The 21,616-nt window shown below is 44.7% G+C and overlaps 1 protein-coding gene across 1 annotated transcript in view; it reads right to left on the reverse strand.

Moving 5' to 3' along the window:
* Window positions 1-21,348, reverse strand: part of LOC145418780 (cytochrome P450 2L1-like) — a 70,599-nt gene extending 49,251 nt beyond the window's left edge. The window contains exon 1 of the mRNA XM_080287112.1: window positions 21,299-21,348. Coding sequence (XP_080143238.1) covers window positions 21,299-21,348 — 50 coding nt within the window. The remainder of the gene's footprint in view (window positions 1-21,298) is intronic.
* Between the last annotated feature and the right edge of the window lie 268 nt (window positions 21,349-21,616).

Consider the following 21,616-nt stretch of genomic DNA (forward strand, 5'->3'; position numbering starts at 1 on the left):
TTGAGAGTAAGCCCAAGTCCCACCATATTTCCAGGGAAGGACGGACTGGCTTGGCTTGGCTTGGCTTTGGCCCTTTAGTTGGATGAAGCGTCTTCCTGTAAAAAGTATAATTATTTGGCACAACTCAGAATTGTTCCATACATAATTCTTTCTACGGTAAGGGTTTTCTCTATAATATAATGTCGTCAGGCTCTAGTTAGCTTTAAATTAACTGTACATTGAAAAATTAAATCCACATGGCCAAACCACCTCAGTGTGTTTCTCCTAACGCTGTCTATCACATCCACACCACAACGCTCCTTCACTTCCTTATTTGTCAGGCTGTCTCTCCGTGTGACCACATGGAGAGCGAGAGACTGACGAGGAGGGTGTATGTGAGTGAGGTGGAGGGGGGGAGAGAGGCAGGGGCAAGCCAAGGATGAGATGGAGGAATAGAGTGGAGAGGTATATGAGAGAGGAGGGTGTGAGCTGGGAGCAGGGCAGTGAAATGGCGGGGACAGGGCGACACAGAGGAGACATCTTTGTGGCCACCCCATACGAAATTAAGGCGTCTGGCGATAGATAGATAGATGGACAGAAAAAGTATATGCTAAATGGTATGAACATTAATTAAACTAGTCTCTTTGACCTTCTTACGGGTGATAAGGATTTGACACTAAAATATATCTTTACACGTAGCTAATGGATCTTACACTTTCGTAAATTTAGAACATAAAAAAAAAAGATAGCATACTTGTTCCTGTCGGGATGGGTTTTCGCTTGATGTGTCGAGAAAAAGTGTTCGGTGTTAATTGGACTAAAACACGAATCTAGTTTCTTATATACCGTTTTTTGTTATTGCAGTATTATATTCTCATTGACGAAATATTCCACTCCAGTAATATTTCATGCTGAACACACACACACACACACACACACACACACACACACACACACACACACACACACACACACACACACACACACACACACACACACACACACACACACATTCCAAGAGAGAGAGAGAGAGAGGTGGGAAAATTAACCCAGTCTGTTCGCACCTCCAGCAGAGATGAGATAGGGACATGGATCGTTAATTCGACAGTTGCTCACGATGACAAGCTCCGGTGGTGGCAGGTGGAGGGGAAGGGAAAATTTTAGTGAGTAATCTATAGCCTGTCACCCCGGAACTCCACTCCATCCCTTCTTCCTCCTTTCAGCATACACATTCACCCCGTCACATCCTTCCTTCTCACTCCCCCTAGCACGTAAATGTATCGACTCTTGACGCGTCCTATTTCCTGTTCCTTGATTTCGTAGCTGAGGGCAGTGGAAGAACAGGGTCAATTTTACACTTCCTGGTTGTGCATTACCTCTGAAGCAATTGGATCATTTTATTTATCACCAAGGTTTTTCCTTATGCAGGTATTTCATTAAGTATGTCGATTTGCACAGGCCTTGAGGTGAAGAGGCATTGTGTACTTTAACATATACATACATAGAGAGAGAGAGAGAGAGAGAGAGAGAGAGAGAGAGAGAGAGAGAGAGAGAGTGAGTGTTTGTGTTGGGATTGCGATGGTGCCACACTTACGGTATGACCACGGAAAGCTTATCACTACTTCTCAGCGCGTATTCTCCTCGGCTTCCTAACACCTCTTCCATAGCGACTTATTCTTGGATATTTCTGGTTGATATCCATTTGAACGTTAAAGCAGAGTATGACGATGTTTGAAGGATTTATTTAACAATAGGGGAGGAATATGTAAAAGGCATAATAAATCGCTTAGGAAAATGTGTTAGGGAGCTTCCTTACCTGACCAGAATACCAGCCTTGGCCCCAATAGTCCCTCCCTCCCATCTCCCTTAGATATTGGGCCATGAGCGTGAGATGGTTACACGTCTCAATTCTTTCTTTGCGTCTCTGTTTGTCGTTGGAAATGCACGTATAATTCCACCAAGTTCTCCAGTTTCTTTACAACGGGTGAACTTATTGATACAGACGTTAGTGGAAGAGAGTGTACAGCCTTGAATCTGTAACTGAGGGTACATAAAACACCTGGGCTTGTTATGATATCTCCGTGAACATTGAGGACGATAGGAACAAAATATCAAAGTTTCCACCGATTCTTCTCAGTATATCATTAAGGTGTAGGAAGACGACAGGTGAGTGAGAGCAAGGAAACGTAACTCAGGTAGTAAAAACAGGTAGCAAAACACTGCCAGGTAATTAATGCCCAGTCAGCTTAAAATATATTGCTTGTAAACTGCTTATATGTGGCTTGTAAATTGCTTGATGTTATTGACAGGTACAAGATGGTCAGACACATAGATACAGTTATTTTCATCAACTATTCACAAAATGGTTTTCGAAATAGGCCTAGTCGCTCTCGCCCTGTAAATTTCTTGGGAGAAAGTGAGATGCAGAGGAAGGAGGAAACTGGGTGATGAAGACGGGGGAAAGAATGACAGGGGGTGGAAATGGAAGGGAGACATGTAAGGAAAGTGATTGAAAAAAGAAAGGGAAAGAGTATTTGATTTAAAAACAGAAGAAAGGAAAAGACAGGGAGAGAGAGAGAGAGAGAGAGAGAGAGAGAGAGAGAGAGAGAGAGAGAGAGAAGGGCGGAGGCTGAGGCATGGTGGGAGGGAGAGCGGGAGGAGGAAAGAGAGGAGGCGAGAAAGAGACAGATCTGGGACTCTGAAGAATGTAGGTCAGCTGTGAGAGAGAGAGAGAGAGAGAGAGAGTGTGTGTGTGTGTGTGTGTGTGTGTGTGTGTGTGTGTGTGCTATATCTTCATTGACAGGTGTGGTGTGGTGTGGTGTGAGATACGGTGTAGCGAGGTGTTGTGTTGAATGGTGTGGTGTGGTGTGGTGTGATGTATTATGGTGTGGTATTGTGTGGTCAAATCTGGTCTGGTGTGTGTAATGTGTTGTAGTGTGGTGTGGTGTGGTGTGATGTTGTGTGTGTTGTGTGGTATGGCGTGGTATAGTCTAGTCTGGTGTGTGGCGTGGCGTGGTGTGGTGTGGTGTGATGTTGTGTGTGCTGTGTGGTATGGCGTGGTATGGTCTAGTCTGGTGTGTGGCGTGGTGTGGTGTGGTGTGGTGTGGTGTGGTGTAAGCAGTGGCAGAAGGCCTCACCTCACCTAATGATCAAAGTTGCCTGTGTCAAAGAGCAAAGTTTCTCTCCGCTCTTTCTCCACACTGCCTGCCTGCCTGCCTCACCCTGCCTCACCTCGACCCCTGCCACACCCTTAGGCCCTACCGCACCCTTCCTGCCTGCTTTCCTGCCTTATCCCCTCTTTCCGTCCTCCTTCCTGACTCTATGCCTTATTACATCCACGCTGGCAAGACGGAAATGGGTGTTATTTTTGCCCGGCGTGTGTGTCACAGAAGAGATAGGTGCAGCGTGTGAGGTGGTTTGTGGAGTGAGGAGGAGAGGTAGGGGTGTGCAAGGGACAGCATGGTGGAATGATGAGGTGAAACGAGCTGTGGAACAAAAGAAGAAGGCTTATAGTGAATGGCTGGCGAGCAGAGGTACGGGAGAAAGTGAGAGAGAGAAGAGAGAGGTATATGTGAGCAGCAGAAGGGAGGTGAAGAGACTGGTGAAGGAGTGTAAGAAGAAAGTGGATGAAGAGTTTGGGAGGGATCTGAGTGTGAAATGAAGGGAGAGTAAGAAATTGTTTTGGAAGGAGGTAAAGAAAGGAAGGCAGTGTGAAAGGGGAAATAGTAGGGGAGTGAAAGATAGGAATAATGATTGTTGGTGGAGAAGAGAGAGAAATTGAGGAGATGGAAGGAGCACTTTGAGGATTTGTTGAATGTAGAGAGTGAGAGCAGTGCGAGTATAAGTGGCTGGGGAATGGCTGGGAGAAGAAGGGATGAGTGGAGGGAGGGAGGAAGAGATTAGTAGGGCGGAAGTAGTGGAAGCAATGAAGATCAAGATAGAGGTATTTGCCGTCTTAGCGTGACTGGAAAAATATATGGTAGAATACTCATTGATAGGGTTAGGCATATAACAGAGGAGCTAGTTGGAAAGAACAAGGGGGATTTAGGAAGGGAAAAGGGTGTGTAGATCAGATATTTGTTTTAAGATGTTTAGTGGAGAAGTATCTAGAGAGGGGAATGAAAGTGTACGCTGCCTTCATGGACTCGGAGAAAACGTATGACAGAATAGATAGGCAAGGTATGTGGAAGGTATTAAGAATATATGGAGTGGAGGGGAAATTGTTGAGTGCTGTGAAGAGTATGTACGAAGGAGCTTGGGCTACTGTGCGAGTGGATGGTGAGCTGAGTGAGTTCATTGATCTCAGTGTGGGACTGAAACAGGGTTGTGTGATGTCTCCATGGCTGTTTAATATATACATGGATGGTGTTGTAAAGGAGGTGCAAGGTAGGGCAGTGGATGTGAGGGTGGCTCTAATGAATGAGGGTGACATTTGGAAGATTCCGGTGTTGCTGTTTGCTGATGATACAGTATTGTTGAGTGAAGATGAATGGGAGTTGCAAGGTTTGGTTAATGAATTTGGGACAGTGTGTAGGAAGAGGAATCTGAAGGTTAATGTAATCAAGAGTAAAGTTATGGTGTTTGAGAGGATTGAAGTCACAGAATCTACAGTGAGGTTGGATGGTGAGGATATGGAGAATGTGAGTGCATTCAAGTACTTGGGTAGTGTGATGAGTAAGGATGGAACGTTGGAGGATGAAGTGCATGAAAGGGTACAACAGGGAAGGAAAGTTGTTGGTTCACTGAAAGCAGTGATGAGAAATAGGGAGGTGAGTATGGAGGTTAAGAAGTCACTGCATGATAGTATTGTGATCCCTACCCTGACGTATGGAAGCGAGGCGTTGACCTTGCAAGAGGAGAACAAGTCAAGAGTGAGAGCAGTGGAAATGAGTTACCGTACTTGAGAGGAGCATGTGGAGTGACATGGAGGGACAGGTTGACGAATGAAGAAATGAAGGAACGTTGTGGGGTGGATGTGGATGTGGTTGAGAAGGTAAAGAGAAATACGCTTAGGTGGTTTGGACATGTGGAGAGAATGGAGAATGAAAGACTGACTAAGAGGGTGCATGTTGGTGAGGTGGAGGGAGGGAGAGGGAGGGGTAGACCGAGGATGAGATGGAGGGATGGAGTTGAGAGATATATGAGGGAGGGGGGAGTGAGTTGGGGAGAGGGTAGTCAAATGGTGGGTGACAGAGCGACTTGGAGGCGTTTTGTCTGCGGGCACGCTTTGCGGGATTATGGCGTCGGGCTATAGATAGATATGTAGATAGTGCGTCTGTCTTTTTGTCTGTGTCTGTGTGAACAAAATTATACACAAGTTTTATCCTGTTTTAAGCTGCTTTGGTGGATGGGTAGAGTGACAGCTAAGGGGTCAGTCAGTGTCAAAGGTCAAGGTCGCAAAGCCTGGTAAAAGTTTAACCTAGCAAAGTAAACAGTGTGTATCCAGTTTAAGCAATTCTTGGTGGGAGAGTTGCGGGTGATGTAGGAACGAATGGATACAATTTTGAGCAGTACCAGTCAAAGTTCAGGGCCGCAGAGGAAACTTCGGTCCGTGTGTATATGTCCGTGAGCAAAATACCTACATTTGTTTTGGTTTTATGTTGACCAAACTTGATGGAAGGATTAAAGGGTAAGACAAAGTAAAATGTACCGCCCTTACGGTATATCAAATGCTCCTTCATTCTCTTTCTGTTTCCCTCTCACGGCTTCATTCTCACACTGCCTGCATCACCTCCTTATCCTCTTCTGCCTCCCTCACTGCCTGACCTTCTCCCTGCTTTCCTCCCTGCCTTACAGTCTCCCTGCCTGCCTCACTTTCTCACCCCGTGCCTGCTTGTTTCATTCTGCTTCCTACCTCACCCCTCCTTTCCCTGCCTGCCTCTCTACTCCCCACGTCTGCCTCTATGCCTGTCACACCTTAATACCTTCCCACACCTCTTTCTCGTCCACCTTGTCCCTCTTGCTCCCTAGACTTCACTCTCTCCGCCACATTTCTCTCAGCATCTCCCTCTCTGCCTTACCTACCCTCCCCCTGCCCCATGCTTCATACTCCCCCTTGCCTTCCTTCATACCCCCCTCTCTGCCTAACCTTCCACTCTCACTCTCCACGCTGCCTGCTTCCCTCTCTTACTCTCTGACACACCCTCAGACGCACCCTCCTTCCCACCTTACCCGCCTCCCTGACGTGGCCTACTTGTTTCACCCTGCCCTACCTTCCTCGTTGTCTCCCTGTCTTCCGCACCCCTACACCTTGCCTTAAACCCTATCCTACCTCACCCTACCTCTCTCACATTCCTCTCTGCCTCACCGTGCCTGCCTCGCTCATTCTCCACATTCTAATTGGCCCACACTGTCTCTCTCTACCTGTGACACTCTCCTGCCTCACTTTCAAAACTCTGCCTCCCTCATTCTTCCTCCCTGCCTCTCTTCTCTCCCTATCTCCCTCCATCTTCCCTCACCTTTCTTCTTGCCTCTCCCTCCCTCTCTCCCTCCCTTCAAGCCTCACTCTCCTCACTCTGCCTCACCTTACATCGTTTCGTTGCTGCTTGAGTCACTCATTATCCTACCTATTTCCCTTCCTTCCATCTCTCTCTCTCTCGTGGCCAATTCGGGTAAGTTTAAGCGTTCTTCTTCCCATCAGAGACACTGTTTACATTACTTCATATTTTCTTAGGCTTTCTGGCATACCTGAGCTATTAATTACACTCATTACACCTTTACACATTTCGTATTCTTATCTACTTTTTCCAATTCGCACTTCCTTGTCGTGGCAAAATGATCTCGTCCTAGTGATCCGTAGAGCAGTACGAGTCAGGTGCAACCATACTAGGCAGGTTCACAGGTAGGGTTCAGGTGACAGGTGATCCCTCGTAGTAATCACCTGAGCCGGCTTGCGAGGTACGGACTCAATTCTTCCTCAAAACCACTATAAGTCCCATCAAACCATAGCCCCCTAATACCCAACACCGATGGAACAAAAGGCCATAATAAAGGTAATACTCATCCCAGAACAAAGGGTGCTAAGAATTTCGTGTTATCTGGCTGCAAAACTCGATCTGTCAAAAACTACACTGTGCCGCCAAAACCTGTTAACTCGGAAATTATTAAACCCACAGCGGATCCACACCCATCCTTGGAACGCTAAGAGAAAGGAACAGTTGCTACTTAACTGGCGTTTGTCAAAGTTCATCTATCCATCTATCTCTCTGTCTGTCTATCTATCTATTGCCAGACGCCGTAATCCCGTAAGGGGTGGCCACAAACAAATCCCCTCCATGTCGCCCTGTCCCCCACCATTTTACTGCCCTGCTCCCAGCTCACACCCTCCTCTCTCATATACCTCTCCACTCCATCCCTCCATCTTATCCGTAGCCTCCCTCCCCACTCCTCCCCTCCACCTCACTCACATACACTCTCCTCGTCAGTCTCTCTCGCTCTCCATCCTCTTCACATGGCCAAAGTCCATCATATTCCTTATATTAAAAAAAAAAAAAAAAAAAAAAAAAAAAAAAAAAAGAAAAAAAAAGGAAGAAAGTCTGACAGAGCACCAGTACTGATTTATCTCAAAATTATTGTTACTTCGGACCTACACACCATCATCATCATCATTCTCATCATCATCATCATCATCATCATCATCATCACCACCACCACCACCACCATCGTCATCATTATCATTATCATCGTCATCGTCATCATCATCATCATCATCATCATCATCATCATCATCATCATCATCATCAGGCGCATATAAACCTTCTTCCCCGCGGCCTACAAATGGGACCTTGGTGGAACTGTGACTGTTGCGGTTCGTGTGCTGAGGGAAGATGAAGAATTAGAAGTAACTAACAGGAAGAAGATCATTAAGCCAGACAGTCATTTTATGCCGTCTCAATTTGCTCCTGTAATACGAACTGAAGCTAAAGGAGAATCATTCGAGAGAGAGAGAGAGAGAGAGAGAGAGAGAGAGAGAGAGAGAGAGAGAGAGAGAGAGAGAGAGAGGTGCAGTGGAAGGACAGGAGGAAATTGGTTCGTATGGGTGGCTGCGTGTTTATGTTTGCACGCTGTCTGCTTTGTTGCCTTCCTTGTGATGGCCTGTGACGGGAACTTGGGCCAGCTTACTGTCTGGTTCACCCTTACACAAACACTGTCTCACACTAGCGCACTTTCACACTAGCAGTCATTCACATTAGCACACTTTCACACTAGCACACGCACACTAGCACACACTCACACTAGCGCAGTCACACTAGCACACTCTCACACTAACACATTCCCACACTGGCACTCTCTTACACTGTCACACTCTCACACTAGCACTCATTCACACCGCCACACTTGGTGGTTTATTATTCGAGTTGCGATAGCTTGTGTCAGGAACTTTACCAGCACTCACTCACACCTCTACCTTTCACACACTTGCATCCTCTCACACACTAACGCACACCCATACAAGCGGTCACACTGGCACAACCTCACTCTATCAGTCACACTACTGGGTGGGTGAGTAGGTGGGGAAGGTGGATGGGGTGAGTGGGCCTTGTGAATGGGTGGTCAGGGCGGGTATGTGAGTGGTAGTGTGGTATCCCAGAAGACGTGGCATGAGTTCCGCTTACTGTTGTACACTAGGTGGGTGGATAGGTACAGTATGTGGGTTAATGGGTGGGTGGATGGAGGAAGTTATGTACATTGGGCAAAAAGTTCATGGGAGAAATAGGTGCATGTGGGAAAGGAGATCCATGGGGGAATAGGTACTGAAGGGAAATTTGCTGAAGTGGAAACATTGATCCACTAGATTAAAAAAAAAATCTCCATGGTGAAAACAGGTCCATGGGGGAAATTAAGACTAAGTGGGGAGTCGGTTGTTTCCCTCGTAAGGAGAAATATGTCCGTGGGAAAGAAGTCCATGGGTAGATTAGGTCCATGAAGGGAAAATTGACCTCTGGGAAAGTAGGTTATTGGAGGGAAAGAGGCTCAAAGGGGGAAGATAGGTAGGAGAAGGATGATGTTTAGGGGGTGTAGCCAGATAGCGGCCTGGGTGCTAGGAATGCTCATAACAGAATAAGTCAAAAACATACATACAACCAGTTCGTATTTCCTAACATACGGATCAGGGAGTATGGCAACAACACAGCATCGCCTAACTCTTTTCCCTTACCATTTAAGTTAGTGTAGATTATAGATTACTGTGGATTGTAGTTTTCCATCCTCTCTCTCTCTCTCTCTCTCTCTCTCTCTCTCTCTCTCTCTCTCTCCTATGAAATTTCCATGACAGTTTTTTCCGTACCGTACCTCATAAAGATCCTTCTCACTTTTTCCTACCGACTTCGGGTGGAAACTTTGGTGCGGGGTTGGGAGCCTTCTTGCTGTTCTGTCTTTGTCTTCTGCTCATAGACAAGTTGACGCTCTAGCCATAGGCGTACGAGCCAGGGGGGTTGCCCCCAAGATTTGGGCAGACACAAATTTTTCGGACAGAGTAGCCAATGTAGCAGGGCTATTCAACTGGCGGATCGTGAGCTAAATCCTGTCCTTGAGTGTTTTTTTTTTCATATATGAAATTTTACTTTTCCCTTAAAAAACGAAATGCCATAACGGTCCTTTTCTATACTTTAAAAAAATATTTCTTAGTTCTTACTGTTTATAAATAAACTATCAGCCAGTGTTGACAGGCTGAGCTGGATGCTCGTGTCCGTACCGTCCGTTCGTAAATTACATAATAGTGGACAGGCTCATAAGTCATAAACTGTACGTGTCTAGGACGGGAGAACAAGTACACACTATGCGTCGGCAGAATCCCCAAGTCCCGCCTGCCAGTTTGCTCAGGGCTTGAGTGGAAGCTGCACAGTGACACATATCCGGACTTATTCTTTAAAATCCTTAAGTATCACACGATGGTCATGCAGGTGGGAAGCCGTGAAAAGTGTTCACGAGCAAATTGAGAGAATTGTAAAAGCTCTCATTCAGCTAGCAGATGAAAAGATCCCAAGACATACTCTGATAGTCGTGCATTTCTTTCTGCAATCTGTGACTTTGAGTTCATTCTTGGACTCTGTATCCTCAAAGTCATTCTTTCAAACACCAACAGTCTGAGCAGATACTTACAGTCCAAAAATATGGATGTCATCACTGCTTGCCGAAATGCAGATCTTACCATCAGGACATTGGGAGAATGTCGTAATGATGATAGCTTTGACAAGATCTGGCAAAGGGCTGACCAAATCAGCCAAAACATAAAATCTTGAATTGAAAACACAAGATTCAACTTCTGTGATGCACGGATACCTCGAAAAAAACCATCTCGTCGATTGCAAGCCCTTGTAGGAGAATTGACAGGGATGGATGCCCAACCACTGACACCAGTACAGCATCATCGTGTCAACACTTATTACAATTCAATTGACAAGGTCCTGTTGTCAATTGAATTGTATATATGGACAAAATTATAGATGTTTTTGGAAAAAGAAAGGGACGTGAAAAATATTTTTTCTAACTTGATTTTTTCTGTAAGTCTTAACTTTATTATGGATAGGAAAAGAAGCACTTTATTTTTCTAATCATGTTTTAATTTAGTATGAAGGTGAACTATAATTTACTGCAATTTTTAATAATTACTATATACCATTCAACCATTGCAATTTATTTCAGTAACAGCTATTATTTATTTAGTATATTACATTATAACGTATAACCCATACTAATTACTCAGTTCAATTTTATACTGTAGGCTTTATATAATACAGTACTTGTAAATGTGGGTGAAATTTAGCAGCTCAGTTAACCTTCATTTTTACATGGTGTGTAGGATAAATGTGCAATGTCTTCATGAAGTGTGGTATCTTCCTTCACACACACACACACACACACACACACACACACACATATATATATATATATATATATATATATATATATATATTTACAGGCAAAATATATTTCGGGCAGAGAGAGTTCAGCCCCCCCAGATGAGAAGGGTCCCGTACGCCTATGTCTCTAGCCTGTAGGAAAGGAGGAGATGGAGGCAAGGAGACTGGAGGAAAAGGTAATATTGGAGGAAAGGAGAACACTAGAGGAAAGAAGTTACTGGAGGAAAGGAGGAGACTGGAGGAAAAGGAGGGAAGAAGAAAAAAGACTGGAAATGAGAGAGAAAAGAAGGGAAGGAAAGTAAATTGTACAACAAGGAGAGAAAGGGAGAGAAGGGAAAGAGATAGGAAGAAAGGGAGAGAAAAGGAAGAAAGAAAGAGAACCTGGATAAGGGGGAAGGAGGGAGAAACAGGAGGAAAGGAGGGAAGAGAGAGAAATTGGAGGAAACGGAGAGAAAAGGTAAACATAAGCCAAGGTCATAGTGAGAGAGCAACGTCTTGTGCAAACGTCTTACTCAATCAAGCAAAGTGTCAAGACGAGTTTGAGAGTCAGCCACGCGAGGACCAGGTGTAATGAGAGAGAGAGAGAGAGAGACTGCATCACATTTACACTGTCACAATTTTCAGTTCCCTTTCATCTGTTAAGAGAGAGAGAGAGAGAGAGAGAGAGAGGGAGAGTACAAGTATATGATGTTTTTTTTTCTCTCTCTCTCTCTTAATAAATACCTACCTTCTTCCTCTTTCCCTCCATCCCATTTATCTCCTTGACACATTTCTTACAACCAGCTGACAGTGTGATGGGATGTACACACACACACACACACACACACACACACACACACACACACACACACACACACACACACACACACACACACACACACACACACACACACACACACACACACACACACACACACACACACACACATTTATACATGCATACCTAAGCGCACACAAATGCTTAAATATACACACAAGCACATATACATACATAAATGCGCACACCCACACACACACATATACAGTATACAATAGTGGTGGTGATGGTAGTAGTAGTAGTAGTAGATGTTGTTGTTGTTCTTCTTGCATTCCCAGCAGATCGTAGGCTGAAGTTGCCCCCTCCTGCAGTCCGTCATCTTCTTTTCAGGGGATAGTAAGGGAGGTGATGAGCATTTGCATTTTTTTTTTTTTTTTTTTTAATGTGACCGACTCTGGGCATAGGCTTCACAGCCTGATTTCAAGGCCCAGTAGTCCTCCTACGTACCGCACACCTGTACATGTCACCACTTCGGCGCTAACACCCATCGTCCATACTGAATACATGCTAGGGCTGTCTCATACAGGACTGGTGTATTGGTATTAGCGGGGGTATTTTTACGACATGTCGGCGGGTCTTCTGGTAGATCAGTAAAGTCTGATTTTATGAAATTCAAATCCTTAAACTGTTCCCTGCCTCAGTGGGATTTGAACCCGGGTCTGTCAGGACTGCAGGCCAACTCTCTACCGATTGAGCCACATACCCAGGCGTAGTCACCCAGCCACGTCAGTGCCACCGAACGAAGGTGCCTTTCTCCACCACCATACATACAGTCCACATACTTAGGCACAATTGCACACTAACATATATATACATACACATGAGCACATACGAACACACACACATATACACACGAACATCCATACACATGAACACACATATACATACATTCAGAAACTTGCGCAGGCCCACTCTTATACGCGTACGAATCGTTAACAGTTTGGAAGAAGTAGCACGCAGATCAACGCTCACATACATACATACGTACATACCACATACATGCATACATACACGTACATACATATTTCGTACTTAAATATGTACACAGACGCCTCAGGAACTTAAATACATAGCTTTCAGATGCATACAATCAGCAGCGCACTGTAAAGACAAACATACACACTGACATGGCTTATAAACGTAAATCACACACACAGGTACGTACACTTATGAACGCATAGACATTATAAACGCAAACATACAGCTTTGAAACGCACTTAAACGTCCGAAAAGAGGTACCATGTGTGAGGGCATATTTTTAGTGAGTGTGCTGCATAGATTTGAGGCTGGCAAGGACCCTAGGTGCTGAGGAAGGACTGTAAAGCGCTTCCTCTGACCTAATACAGATCTCTAACCCCTTTCAGTTCAGTTGATGAAGTGTAGGAGGCAAATGTTTGGTCTGTCCGTCCATGGGTGCGTGGTTGCGTACGTGCGTCTGTAACATACCTCTAGGCGCAATATCTCCTGAACCTATTCACGGATTTCCACCAAACTTTTGTCAGTGATACAGTATGAAGGGACGTTGAACTGATTAGATCAGTAAGGTCAAGGGGTCAAAGGTCGGGGTCATATGGGGTCGACTTAGTTTATCTTTAGTTTCATTTCAACCCACATTGAACACTGTCATGGAGGTTGTATGGTGAGTCCGTGCACCTGGCTTGGCTCTCTGTTACCTCCAGACGATTTTATGAAACTCTGAACAAACTTTATTCAGTGGTTCAAAAGATCTGAAAAGAATACTAGCATCTGTCAGGGGTGGAATGTAAAATAAATCGATAAGGAAGACATGCTGTACAAAGACACCAGTAATATTGCCGACTAAATGATTAAACCTGAGTGCCCCAAGGTGAAAATAAACTCCCAATTTTACTAGGTGCAATTAGCCTGCATCCCACAATTACAGAGTGCAGTTAGGGAAGATACAAAAGGCCAGACCAGCATCACAGGCTTCTGGAATTATTGGAAAAAACTGCCACTTCTCGAAACCTTCTCGCTCTGATTTAATAATATGGGATAGATAGATAGATAGACAGATACCGGTAGTTAGATAGATAGACAGGTAGGTAGGTAGGGTAGACAAGCATACAGACAGACAGATGAGTAGAGAGACAGACAGGCAGACAGATAGATAGATGGACAGATAGACAGACAGGTTGAAAGACAAAGATTGATAGGTAGTAAGACAGACAGAAAGATTGATAGACAGATAGAGACAGATAGTGATAGATGGACAAAGACTGATTGATAGATAGACAGATAGATAAACAGAGAGAGAGGGGGGGGGGATGACACTCAACAAAGCCCCCGTTTGTCATCTCCACTAAATGACATACTTTGCGAGGATAATCCCTGAGTAATTATTGGTACGTATTAACATAATCCCTCTGGCAGGCTAACAACTGCACCACAACGCTACGTACTCTCTCTCTCTCTCTCTCTGTAGTGCAGTGTGGCATGAAGGAGTGCAGTTCAGTGTGCTGTAGTGTACTGGTGTAGAGTAACGTACCGTAGTGTAGTGCAATGTAGTGTAGTGTAGTGAAGTGTAGTGGTGAAGTGTAGTGAATTGTAGTGTAGTGTAGTCAAGTGTAGTGTAGTGTAGTAAAGTGTAGTGTAGTAAAGTGTAGTGTAGTGAAGTTTAGTGTAGTGCAATGTAGTGTAGTGTAGTGTAGTAAAGTGTAGTGAAGTGTAGTGAAGTGAAGTGTAGTGTAGTGAAGTGTAGTGTAGTGAAGTTTAGTGTAGTGCAATGTAGTGTAGTGTAGTGTAGTAAAGTGTAGTGAAGTGTAGTGAAGTGAAGTGTAGTGTAGTAAAGTGTAGTGTAGTGAAGTTTAGTGTAGTGCAATGTAGTGTAGTGTAGTGTAGTAAAGTGTAGTGTAGTAAAGTGTAGTGTAGTGAAGTTTAGTGTAGTGCAATGTAGTGTAGTGTAGTGTAGTGTAGTGTAGTGAAGTGTAGTGAAGTGAAGTGAAGTGAAGTGAAGTGTAGTGTAGTGAAGTGTAGTGTAGTGTAGTGTGGTGTAGTGTAGTGTGGTGTAGTGTAGTGAAGTGTGGCGTGAATGAGGGTGCAGTGTGGTGATGTATTTGTGTATATACCCCACACCCAAACCACCCACACGGGGCGATAAGGGACACCCCCCCCCCAGTAATTCATCTCTCTCACCACCCCATCACTCACGCCCCACGAATTACCCTCTCGCTAAAATGTGGCGAATATTTCTGGAGTAATTCGTGAAAAGCGCGTATATGGGAGCGGTGATGGCGATGGGATGGGCCTTTGTTTGGTGGGAGGGAGCTCTGGTGTGTGTGTGTGTGTGTGTGTGTGTGTGTGAGTTAGAGAGAGAGAGAGAGAGAGAGAGAGAGAGAGAGAGTGTGTGTGAGAGAAAGAGAGGGGGGGTGGAGGGGGGGCTTCATTATGAGAATTAGAATTTCGATCCTGTGTTTAAGATCCTTTGTATCCTCCTCTGTAATTCTGAAAGGCTCTCCCCTGAGGTTTGGAAGCGTCGTACCTGCCACACACCTTCACATGTCCCCACTTTGGCACCAATACCCTCCGTTTATATTGAGTACATGCTGGAGCTATCCCATACAGGACTTGTGCATTGGTATTGGCGAGGGTGATTTTTGGTATTGAGTTTTATGGAAAAACAGTAAAGATTGTTTTAAAGAAATTCATGTATTGTGATCCCTACCCTGACGTATGGAAGCGAGGCGTTGACCTTGCAAGAGGGGAACAAGTCATGAGTGAGAGCAGTGGAAATGAGTTACTTGAGAGGAGCATGTGGAGTGACGTGGAGGGACAGGTTGACGAATGAAGAAGTGAAGGAACGTTGTGGGGTAGATGTGTATGTGGTTGAAAAGATTAGGAGAAATACACTGAGGTGGTTTGGACATGTGGAGAGAATGGAGAATGAAAGACTGACTAAGAGGGTGTATGTAGGTGAGGTGGAGGGAGGGAGAGGGAGGGGTAGACCGAGGATGAGGTGGAGGGATGGAGTTGAGAGGTATATGAGGGAGGGGGGGTGAGTTGGGGGGAGGGGAGGCAAATGGTGGGTGACAGAGTGACTTGGAGGCGTTTTGTCTGCGGCCACCCTTTGCGGGATTAGGGCGTCGGGCTATAGATAGATAGATAGATAGATGTAAATATTTCCCTATTCCAGCCGGGAATCGAACTCGCACCCTTTCGGACACCAGACCACTTCTCTACCACTCAACCACCCCCTCCCCTTCTACCAAAAAGCTTTATAAGGAAAACCAGATAATCCCAATCAATCGGTTATGGAGAGGTGTTAGGATGCAAGACAGGTGGGTGGAATTACCGTGTGGAGGGGCTGCTAGGGACGTAGATTGCAGGAAATGATAGAATAGGGTCATTAGTAATCATAAACAGCGAGTGAAAATATATGCATGGAGGAGGAGAAAATATAAGATGCATTATTGAGAAAAGTTCCTGGCAAAGTTTGGCTAAAGAGAATTTGAGAGCGAAGAAGGAGGAGGAGGAGGAGGAAGGAAATGATGATAATGATGATAGTGGTGGTGGTGGTGATAATGATGATGTTGAGGAGGAGGAGGAGGGAGTGGGAAGAAAATGATGATGATGATGATGGTGGTGGTGGTGGTGATAATGATGATGATGATGAGGAGGAGGAGGAGGGAGGGGGAAGAAAATGATGATGATGATGATGATGGGGAGGAGGAGGGAGGGGTAGGAGGAAGAAAATGATGATGATGATGATGATGATGGTGTTTACGAGGGAGAGGAAGAAGAGGAGGAAGATATGAAGAGGAGGAAGAAAGATGTATAAATAGGAAAGAAGAGGCGGAACACACACACACACACACACACACACACACACACACACACACACACACACACACACACACACACACACACACACACACACACACACACACACACACACACACACACTTCAAGCCCCGGTCAATTTAGCTTCCCCCTTGTTTAAGCAACCCTGTGTTTACTTGCTTTATATCACAACACTGCTCTCACATCCCTTCATAGTCGTTCCCATCACCTCCACACCCTTGACTCCTCTGCGTATATTTATTTGACTCTTACTAGCACGTCAGATTTCACTCTCTCTCTCTCTCTCTCAGGATTCTATGTAGCCTTCCTTATCCCTTTCAGTCATAAGTATTTTTTTCAATTATTTCTTGATGATTTTATTTAGCCTATGAGAGTGTCCTTGTAATGAAGTAATTAATATAGATTTTTTTTAATATATTCATTTCTAAACGTCTCTCCTGATGTGATATAAATAGTCTATAGCTGGCGAGAATAAAGCCAAATGTTATCGTACTGAAGGGATAGATTGCGATACTGCTTACCTCCACTCCCACTCCCTCCACTCACACTCCCCTCCACTCACACTCCCCTCCACTCACACTCCCCTCTACTCAACTCCCCTCTACTCAACTCCCCTCCACTCACACTCCCCTCCACTCACACTCCCCTCCACTCACACTCCCCTCTACTCAACTCCCCTCTACTCAACTCCCCTCCACTCACACTCCCCTCCACTCACACTCATCTCCACTCATACTCCCCTCACTCTCCCCTGCACTCACTTTCCCCTTCACTTACACTCCCCTCCACTCACACCCCTTTACCTCCATACTCCTGACTTCTCCACCGATGCAATGTAGTTCGCGTATTACGTATCTTAGAGGTTGGTGTTAGAGAGGATTGGAAGTCAAAATTGATGACCAATATTGACAACAGTTTTGACTATGGAGAATGTCACTGAAACAAGATCATTGGTCATATGTTTCTCTCCATTATATCATGCCGTGTTAGCTCTACCATCCATACCATCTTCAGTAAATTAATATCCACTAAACTACTTGCTTTACCACAGGAGGTTAAATTTCAACTACGAAGCCGACCCTCCTTGTGTGTGTTTACATTATGGAGAACTCGGTATCAGTCGAAATTCCAGGACAGCAACTTTGTTTAATCGTGACTAATGTGAACCAAGATTCAGTTTCGTATTGATTTTCGGTGCGACATAGGGGATCAGCAAGATAGTCAATATACGATACCAAGATTAATCCAAATATCTTGACCTAACGTCTTGAAAACCATCCTCAATTCTCGGGCGCTGCAAAAATGACTCAGCCAGCATTATCATTATTTTCTCTGCATTATTTACGTGTCATAACCCTTCTGATACCTTATGGTGGCTGATTTTTACATCCATTAACTCCATTTCCTATAAGTAAATACCCGTAGCAGTTAAAATTGTCTGCACTCCTCACCCCAGCGGACTGTGGCGTTCCCGCAAAAACATAAAAGTTAGCTTAGTCTCCCCTTAAATTCGGTGATGCCCATTCTATTTCTTTTGCATCATCCAGACCATTTTATTCAATTTCTAGTCAAGATCATGATATTATACATAAATTCCTCTGCTGTTTTGTTTACTTCCTGTCTGTTATTCTCGGCGCTTTCGTTAAAATCTGTCCGGGGAAACGTTTGGTGTCTTCCTCAGCCAAATCTTCCGCATAGATCTCCTCAGGCTTCCCTTTGTTTTAAATTTTTGGATACCTTTATAATTCTACTTCTTACGTATGCATGTAGGCCTACAGTATATTTATTTATTTATCATATTTATTGCTTGTGTTTTTATCCTCGCGATCATAAACCCTCCTTTTCTTTAGGAGTCCCTTTGTTTGCACTGATCGTTTGCCGTTACTGATTGGCGATGTTCTGCCTCTTACTTTTAAAACTCCTTTGTATACTTTTTTCCAAGGTTTCATTCATTTGTTCTCTGTTGAAATCTGCTTCGTCCAGGGGCAAGTAGTTATTATGACCTAACAAATTATACACCACTTCCTCCTATGTCACAGGTACAAGATTTGGCTGCTTCCATTTAACCTCTCACTCTCGTCTCTACAGTCCAGTATCACGTAACTTCGCTTCGTTCATATCCTCTGCACAGCGCATTTAGTGGTTCTGTGACAGTAAGTGAATCTGGGCTCACTGGAACCATAGAGTATATTGATCGTATTCTCTCGCTTAGTATATTGATCGTATTCTCTCGCGTATTATAATGTCTTTGGCTTGTAATGTAGGTGACGTAGGAAGCTTCGTAGCACCTCTTCCTTGGCGACTTAGTGAGCCTACTGTGTGGTTTTATTATCTCCCCTGTTATTTTTCTCGTTTTAACATCGGTTTAGTCTGTATCAGTGAAACAGAAGGGGATACCGGGGTGTAATGGGCAGAATTCATTGGTAAAGAGACGCTATGAAATCTCCAAAGCCTTTTAGAATACGACCCTCCATCTCAGGGCCCCATATTCTTGTCGGTTGAGGAAGATCCCTAGCACCTTTGCCTTACCGATTTATTCTTGGATACGACTGGTTGATATCGTTTTGTACGTTATTAGGCAGAGTATGGTGATATATGAATAAGCAACGCAGAAAAGGACGGCATGGTGTAATAAGCAAAGTAAGTCGCTTAAGAAAAGGTGATAGGGAGCTTTCGTAAACGACGAGAATACGAGCCTTAGAATATGACCCTTCGCCTGATTGTTGCATTTATAACTACTTCCTCCTCCTCCTCCTCCTCCTCCTCATCATCATCATCATCATCATCATCATCATCATCATCATCATCACTGTGAGTCTGTTGCAAAGGGAAGGCTTCTCTCATGTTTTTTTCACCTTCACCTATTTAGCAGGTCTGCCAATTTCATCTCTCCAAATTGTCCCTCCTCCTCCTCCTCCTCCTCCTGCCCCTCGTCCTCGTCCTCGTTTTCCTTCTCCTCCTCCTCCTCCTCCTCCTCCTCTTCCTCCTCTTCTTGGGCAATGCTTACCTGTACACGTACATCAGAGGTGGTTTGCAGTCCACCATTCTCTTCTTGGGGGATAGGGAGTTAATAATTGAAAGCCGTTTGTGTTAAAGGGCAGAGGAACCACCCATCTATATCGGTGCCACCACGTGAAGGCCTCCCTCTCCATCCGCAGGTAGCAAAGGTTACTTACAAAATACATCAGCGTAGTGAAGGAGTTTATACTGTACTGTACACTGAACAACACTTACGTAATTGTTCCGCTGTGTTCCTCTTCAGAATTTACATGAAAATAATACAAACCAAATTATTATACTACAGATTTCTTTCTCGTCACTACACATTCAAGTTCGGAAAACGTATCTTACAGTGTTCACGTATAATTTTTCGTTGCCTCATTCATTTTATATCGTTCTCGGCGTGAAATATGATGGATTTTATTCGATGGTATGACGTGACGAAGGTGCAGAATCTCACACTGTATAGTCACTGAGATTTCACTGAGCGTCTGGCAATGCAGGGCGTTCGAAGCAATCTGAAACTCCGCCATCACCTTTTGTGTGACTGTGCACCGAACTACCGTACGTGACTTACAACACCCACTACCGGCCGTGTACCCCATCATAACGAGGACGTCTCTCTTTTACCTTCCTCTTGTTACAACAGACGGTTTTATTGGGCCTAGGGGAGACCAGACGTAATAAAGGGGTTAAATAAGCTAAATCTAACCCCTTCCTCTCATTTCTCCTTAGCTAATTGTATTTTTTTCTTGCAGTACCAAAAAAAAAAAAAAAAAAAAAAAAAAGTCCTCAGGCTCAAAGGATTTATTTCCTCCGTTAACGAAGTTGGAGGAGGTATGTATTCCCGTATGTTAGTCTGTTTGTCCACACGATATCTCCAAAAGTTCTCAATGAATTTCAATGAAATTTTGTGGAAGATTGGCCATGGGTCAAGGAACAATTGAATAAATATTGGGGGCTGATCCGGATCCTATGTATGCCACACAATACCTTCACGGATCTGGATCTGGATTCTTTTTAATGGCATTGGCATTGGCGGAGGTATGTGCCCTTCGAGTATTTTCTGGTTTTTGGATGGGATTTATGCATTTTTTTCTACACTCGTCTTGCGTCACCTAACAGAAAAGCCTCATCATATATATTTTAAGCTGTGTATATCAGGCCTTGCTCCCTATTTTATCCCCTCGTCTGGTCCACTACGTCTCAACATTATTTTTATCAAGGAGTTTTTATTGCAACTTTATATAAACTTGTTCCGGCTCAGAATATAACTTTGTACGACTGAGTTTGCTGAGTATTTGACCAAGACATTAAAAGCGACTAAGTTATGAAGAGGAACCTGAGTGTATTTCGCCTGCACGTGCGTCTGAGCGTGTATATGTTTTTCAGCGTGTTGGAAGGGTGCATGGTGTTCAGTAGTTATCTTTATATGCCCAGTCCTTCTAACTACTCCCTGAAGCATGCATGGATAGATAGATAGAAAAAAGATATAGCTACGTAGATAGATAGAGTGATTGATATAGATACAAATAGATAGATATGTATGTGGGTATATATAAGAGTGGTCTCCTGATTATCACAATATTCATTCGTCCCGCAAAGCCTCAGGTCAACCATCAACCCATATTACAGGATAAGACATTACTCTGAGTTCTACAGTCTCACCCTGCAGTCTTACCCTACACTACAGTCTCACCTTACACTACAGTCTCACCTTACTCTACAGTCTCTCCTTACATGAATCTCACCCTCCAGTCTCACCCTAAGTGCTACAGTCTGGCTACCTTCACACGATTAATCATATCCCAGCCTAGCATACCTGTTATATCCCACCGTCTCATTCCCTCCAGCCTCTTCCTCACACTCCATCTCCGCCGCGAAGCCACAATAAATCCCCCTCCCCTCCCCTCCCCTCCCCTCCCCTCCCCTCCCTCCCCTCCCCTCCCGTCCCCTCCCCTCCCCTCCCCTCCCCTCCCCTCCCTCCCCTCCCCTCCCTCCCCTTTCCTCCCCTCCCCTCCCTCCCCTCCCTTCCCCTCCCCTCCCCTCCCCTCCCTCCCCTCCCCTCCCCTCCCCTCCCCTCCCCTCCCCTCCCCTCCCCATCGAGGTGAAGGCGAGGAACGTGAATCATTCTGACATA

The sequence above is a fragment of the Coenobita brevimanus genome, chromosome 116, assembly GCF_032717465.1.
Source record: "Coenobita brevimanus isolate Jiangsu-jjx chromosome 116, ASM3271746v2, whole genome shotgun sequence".
In the NCBI taxonomy this organism is placed as follows: domain Eukaryota; kingdom Metazoa; phylum Arthropoda; class Malacostraca; order Decapoda; family Coenobitidae; genus Coenobita; species Coenobita brevimanus.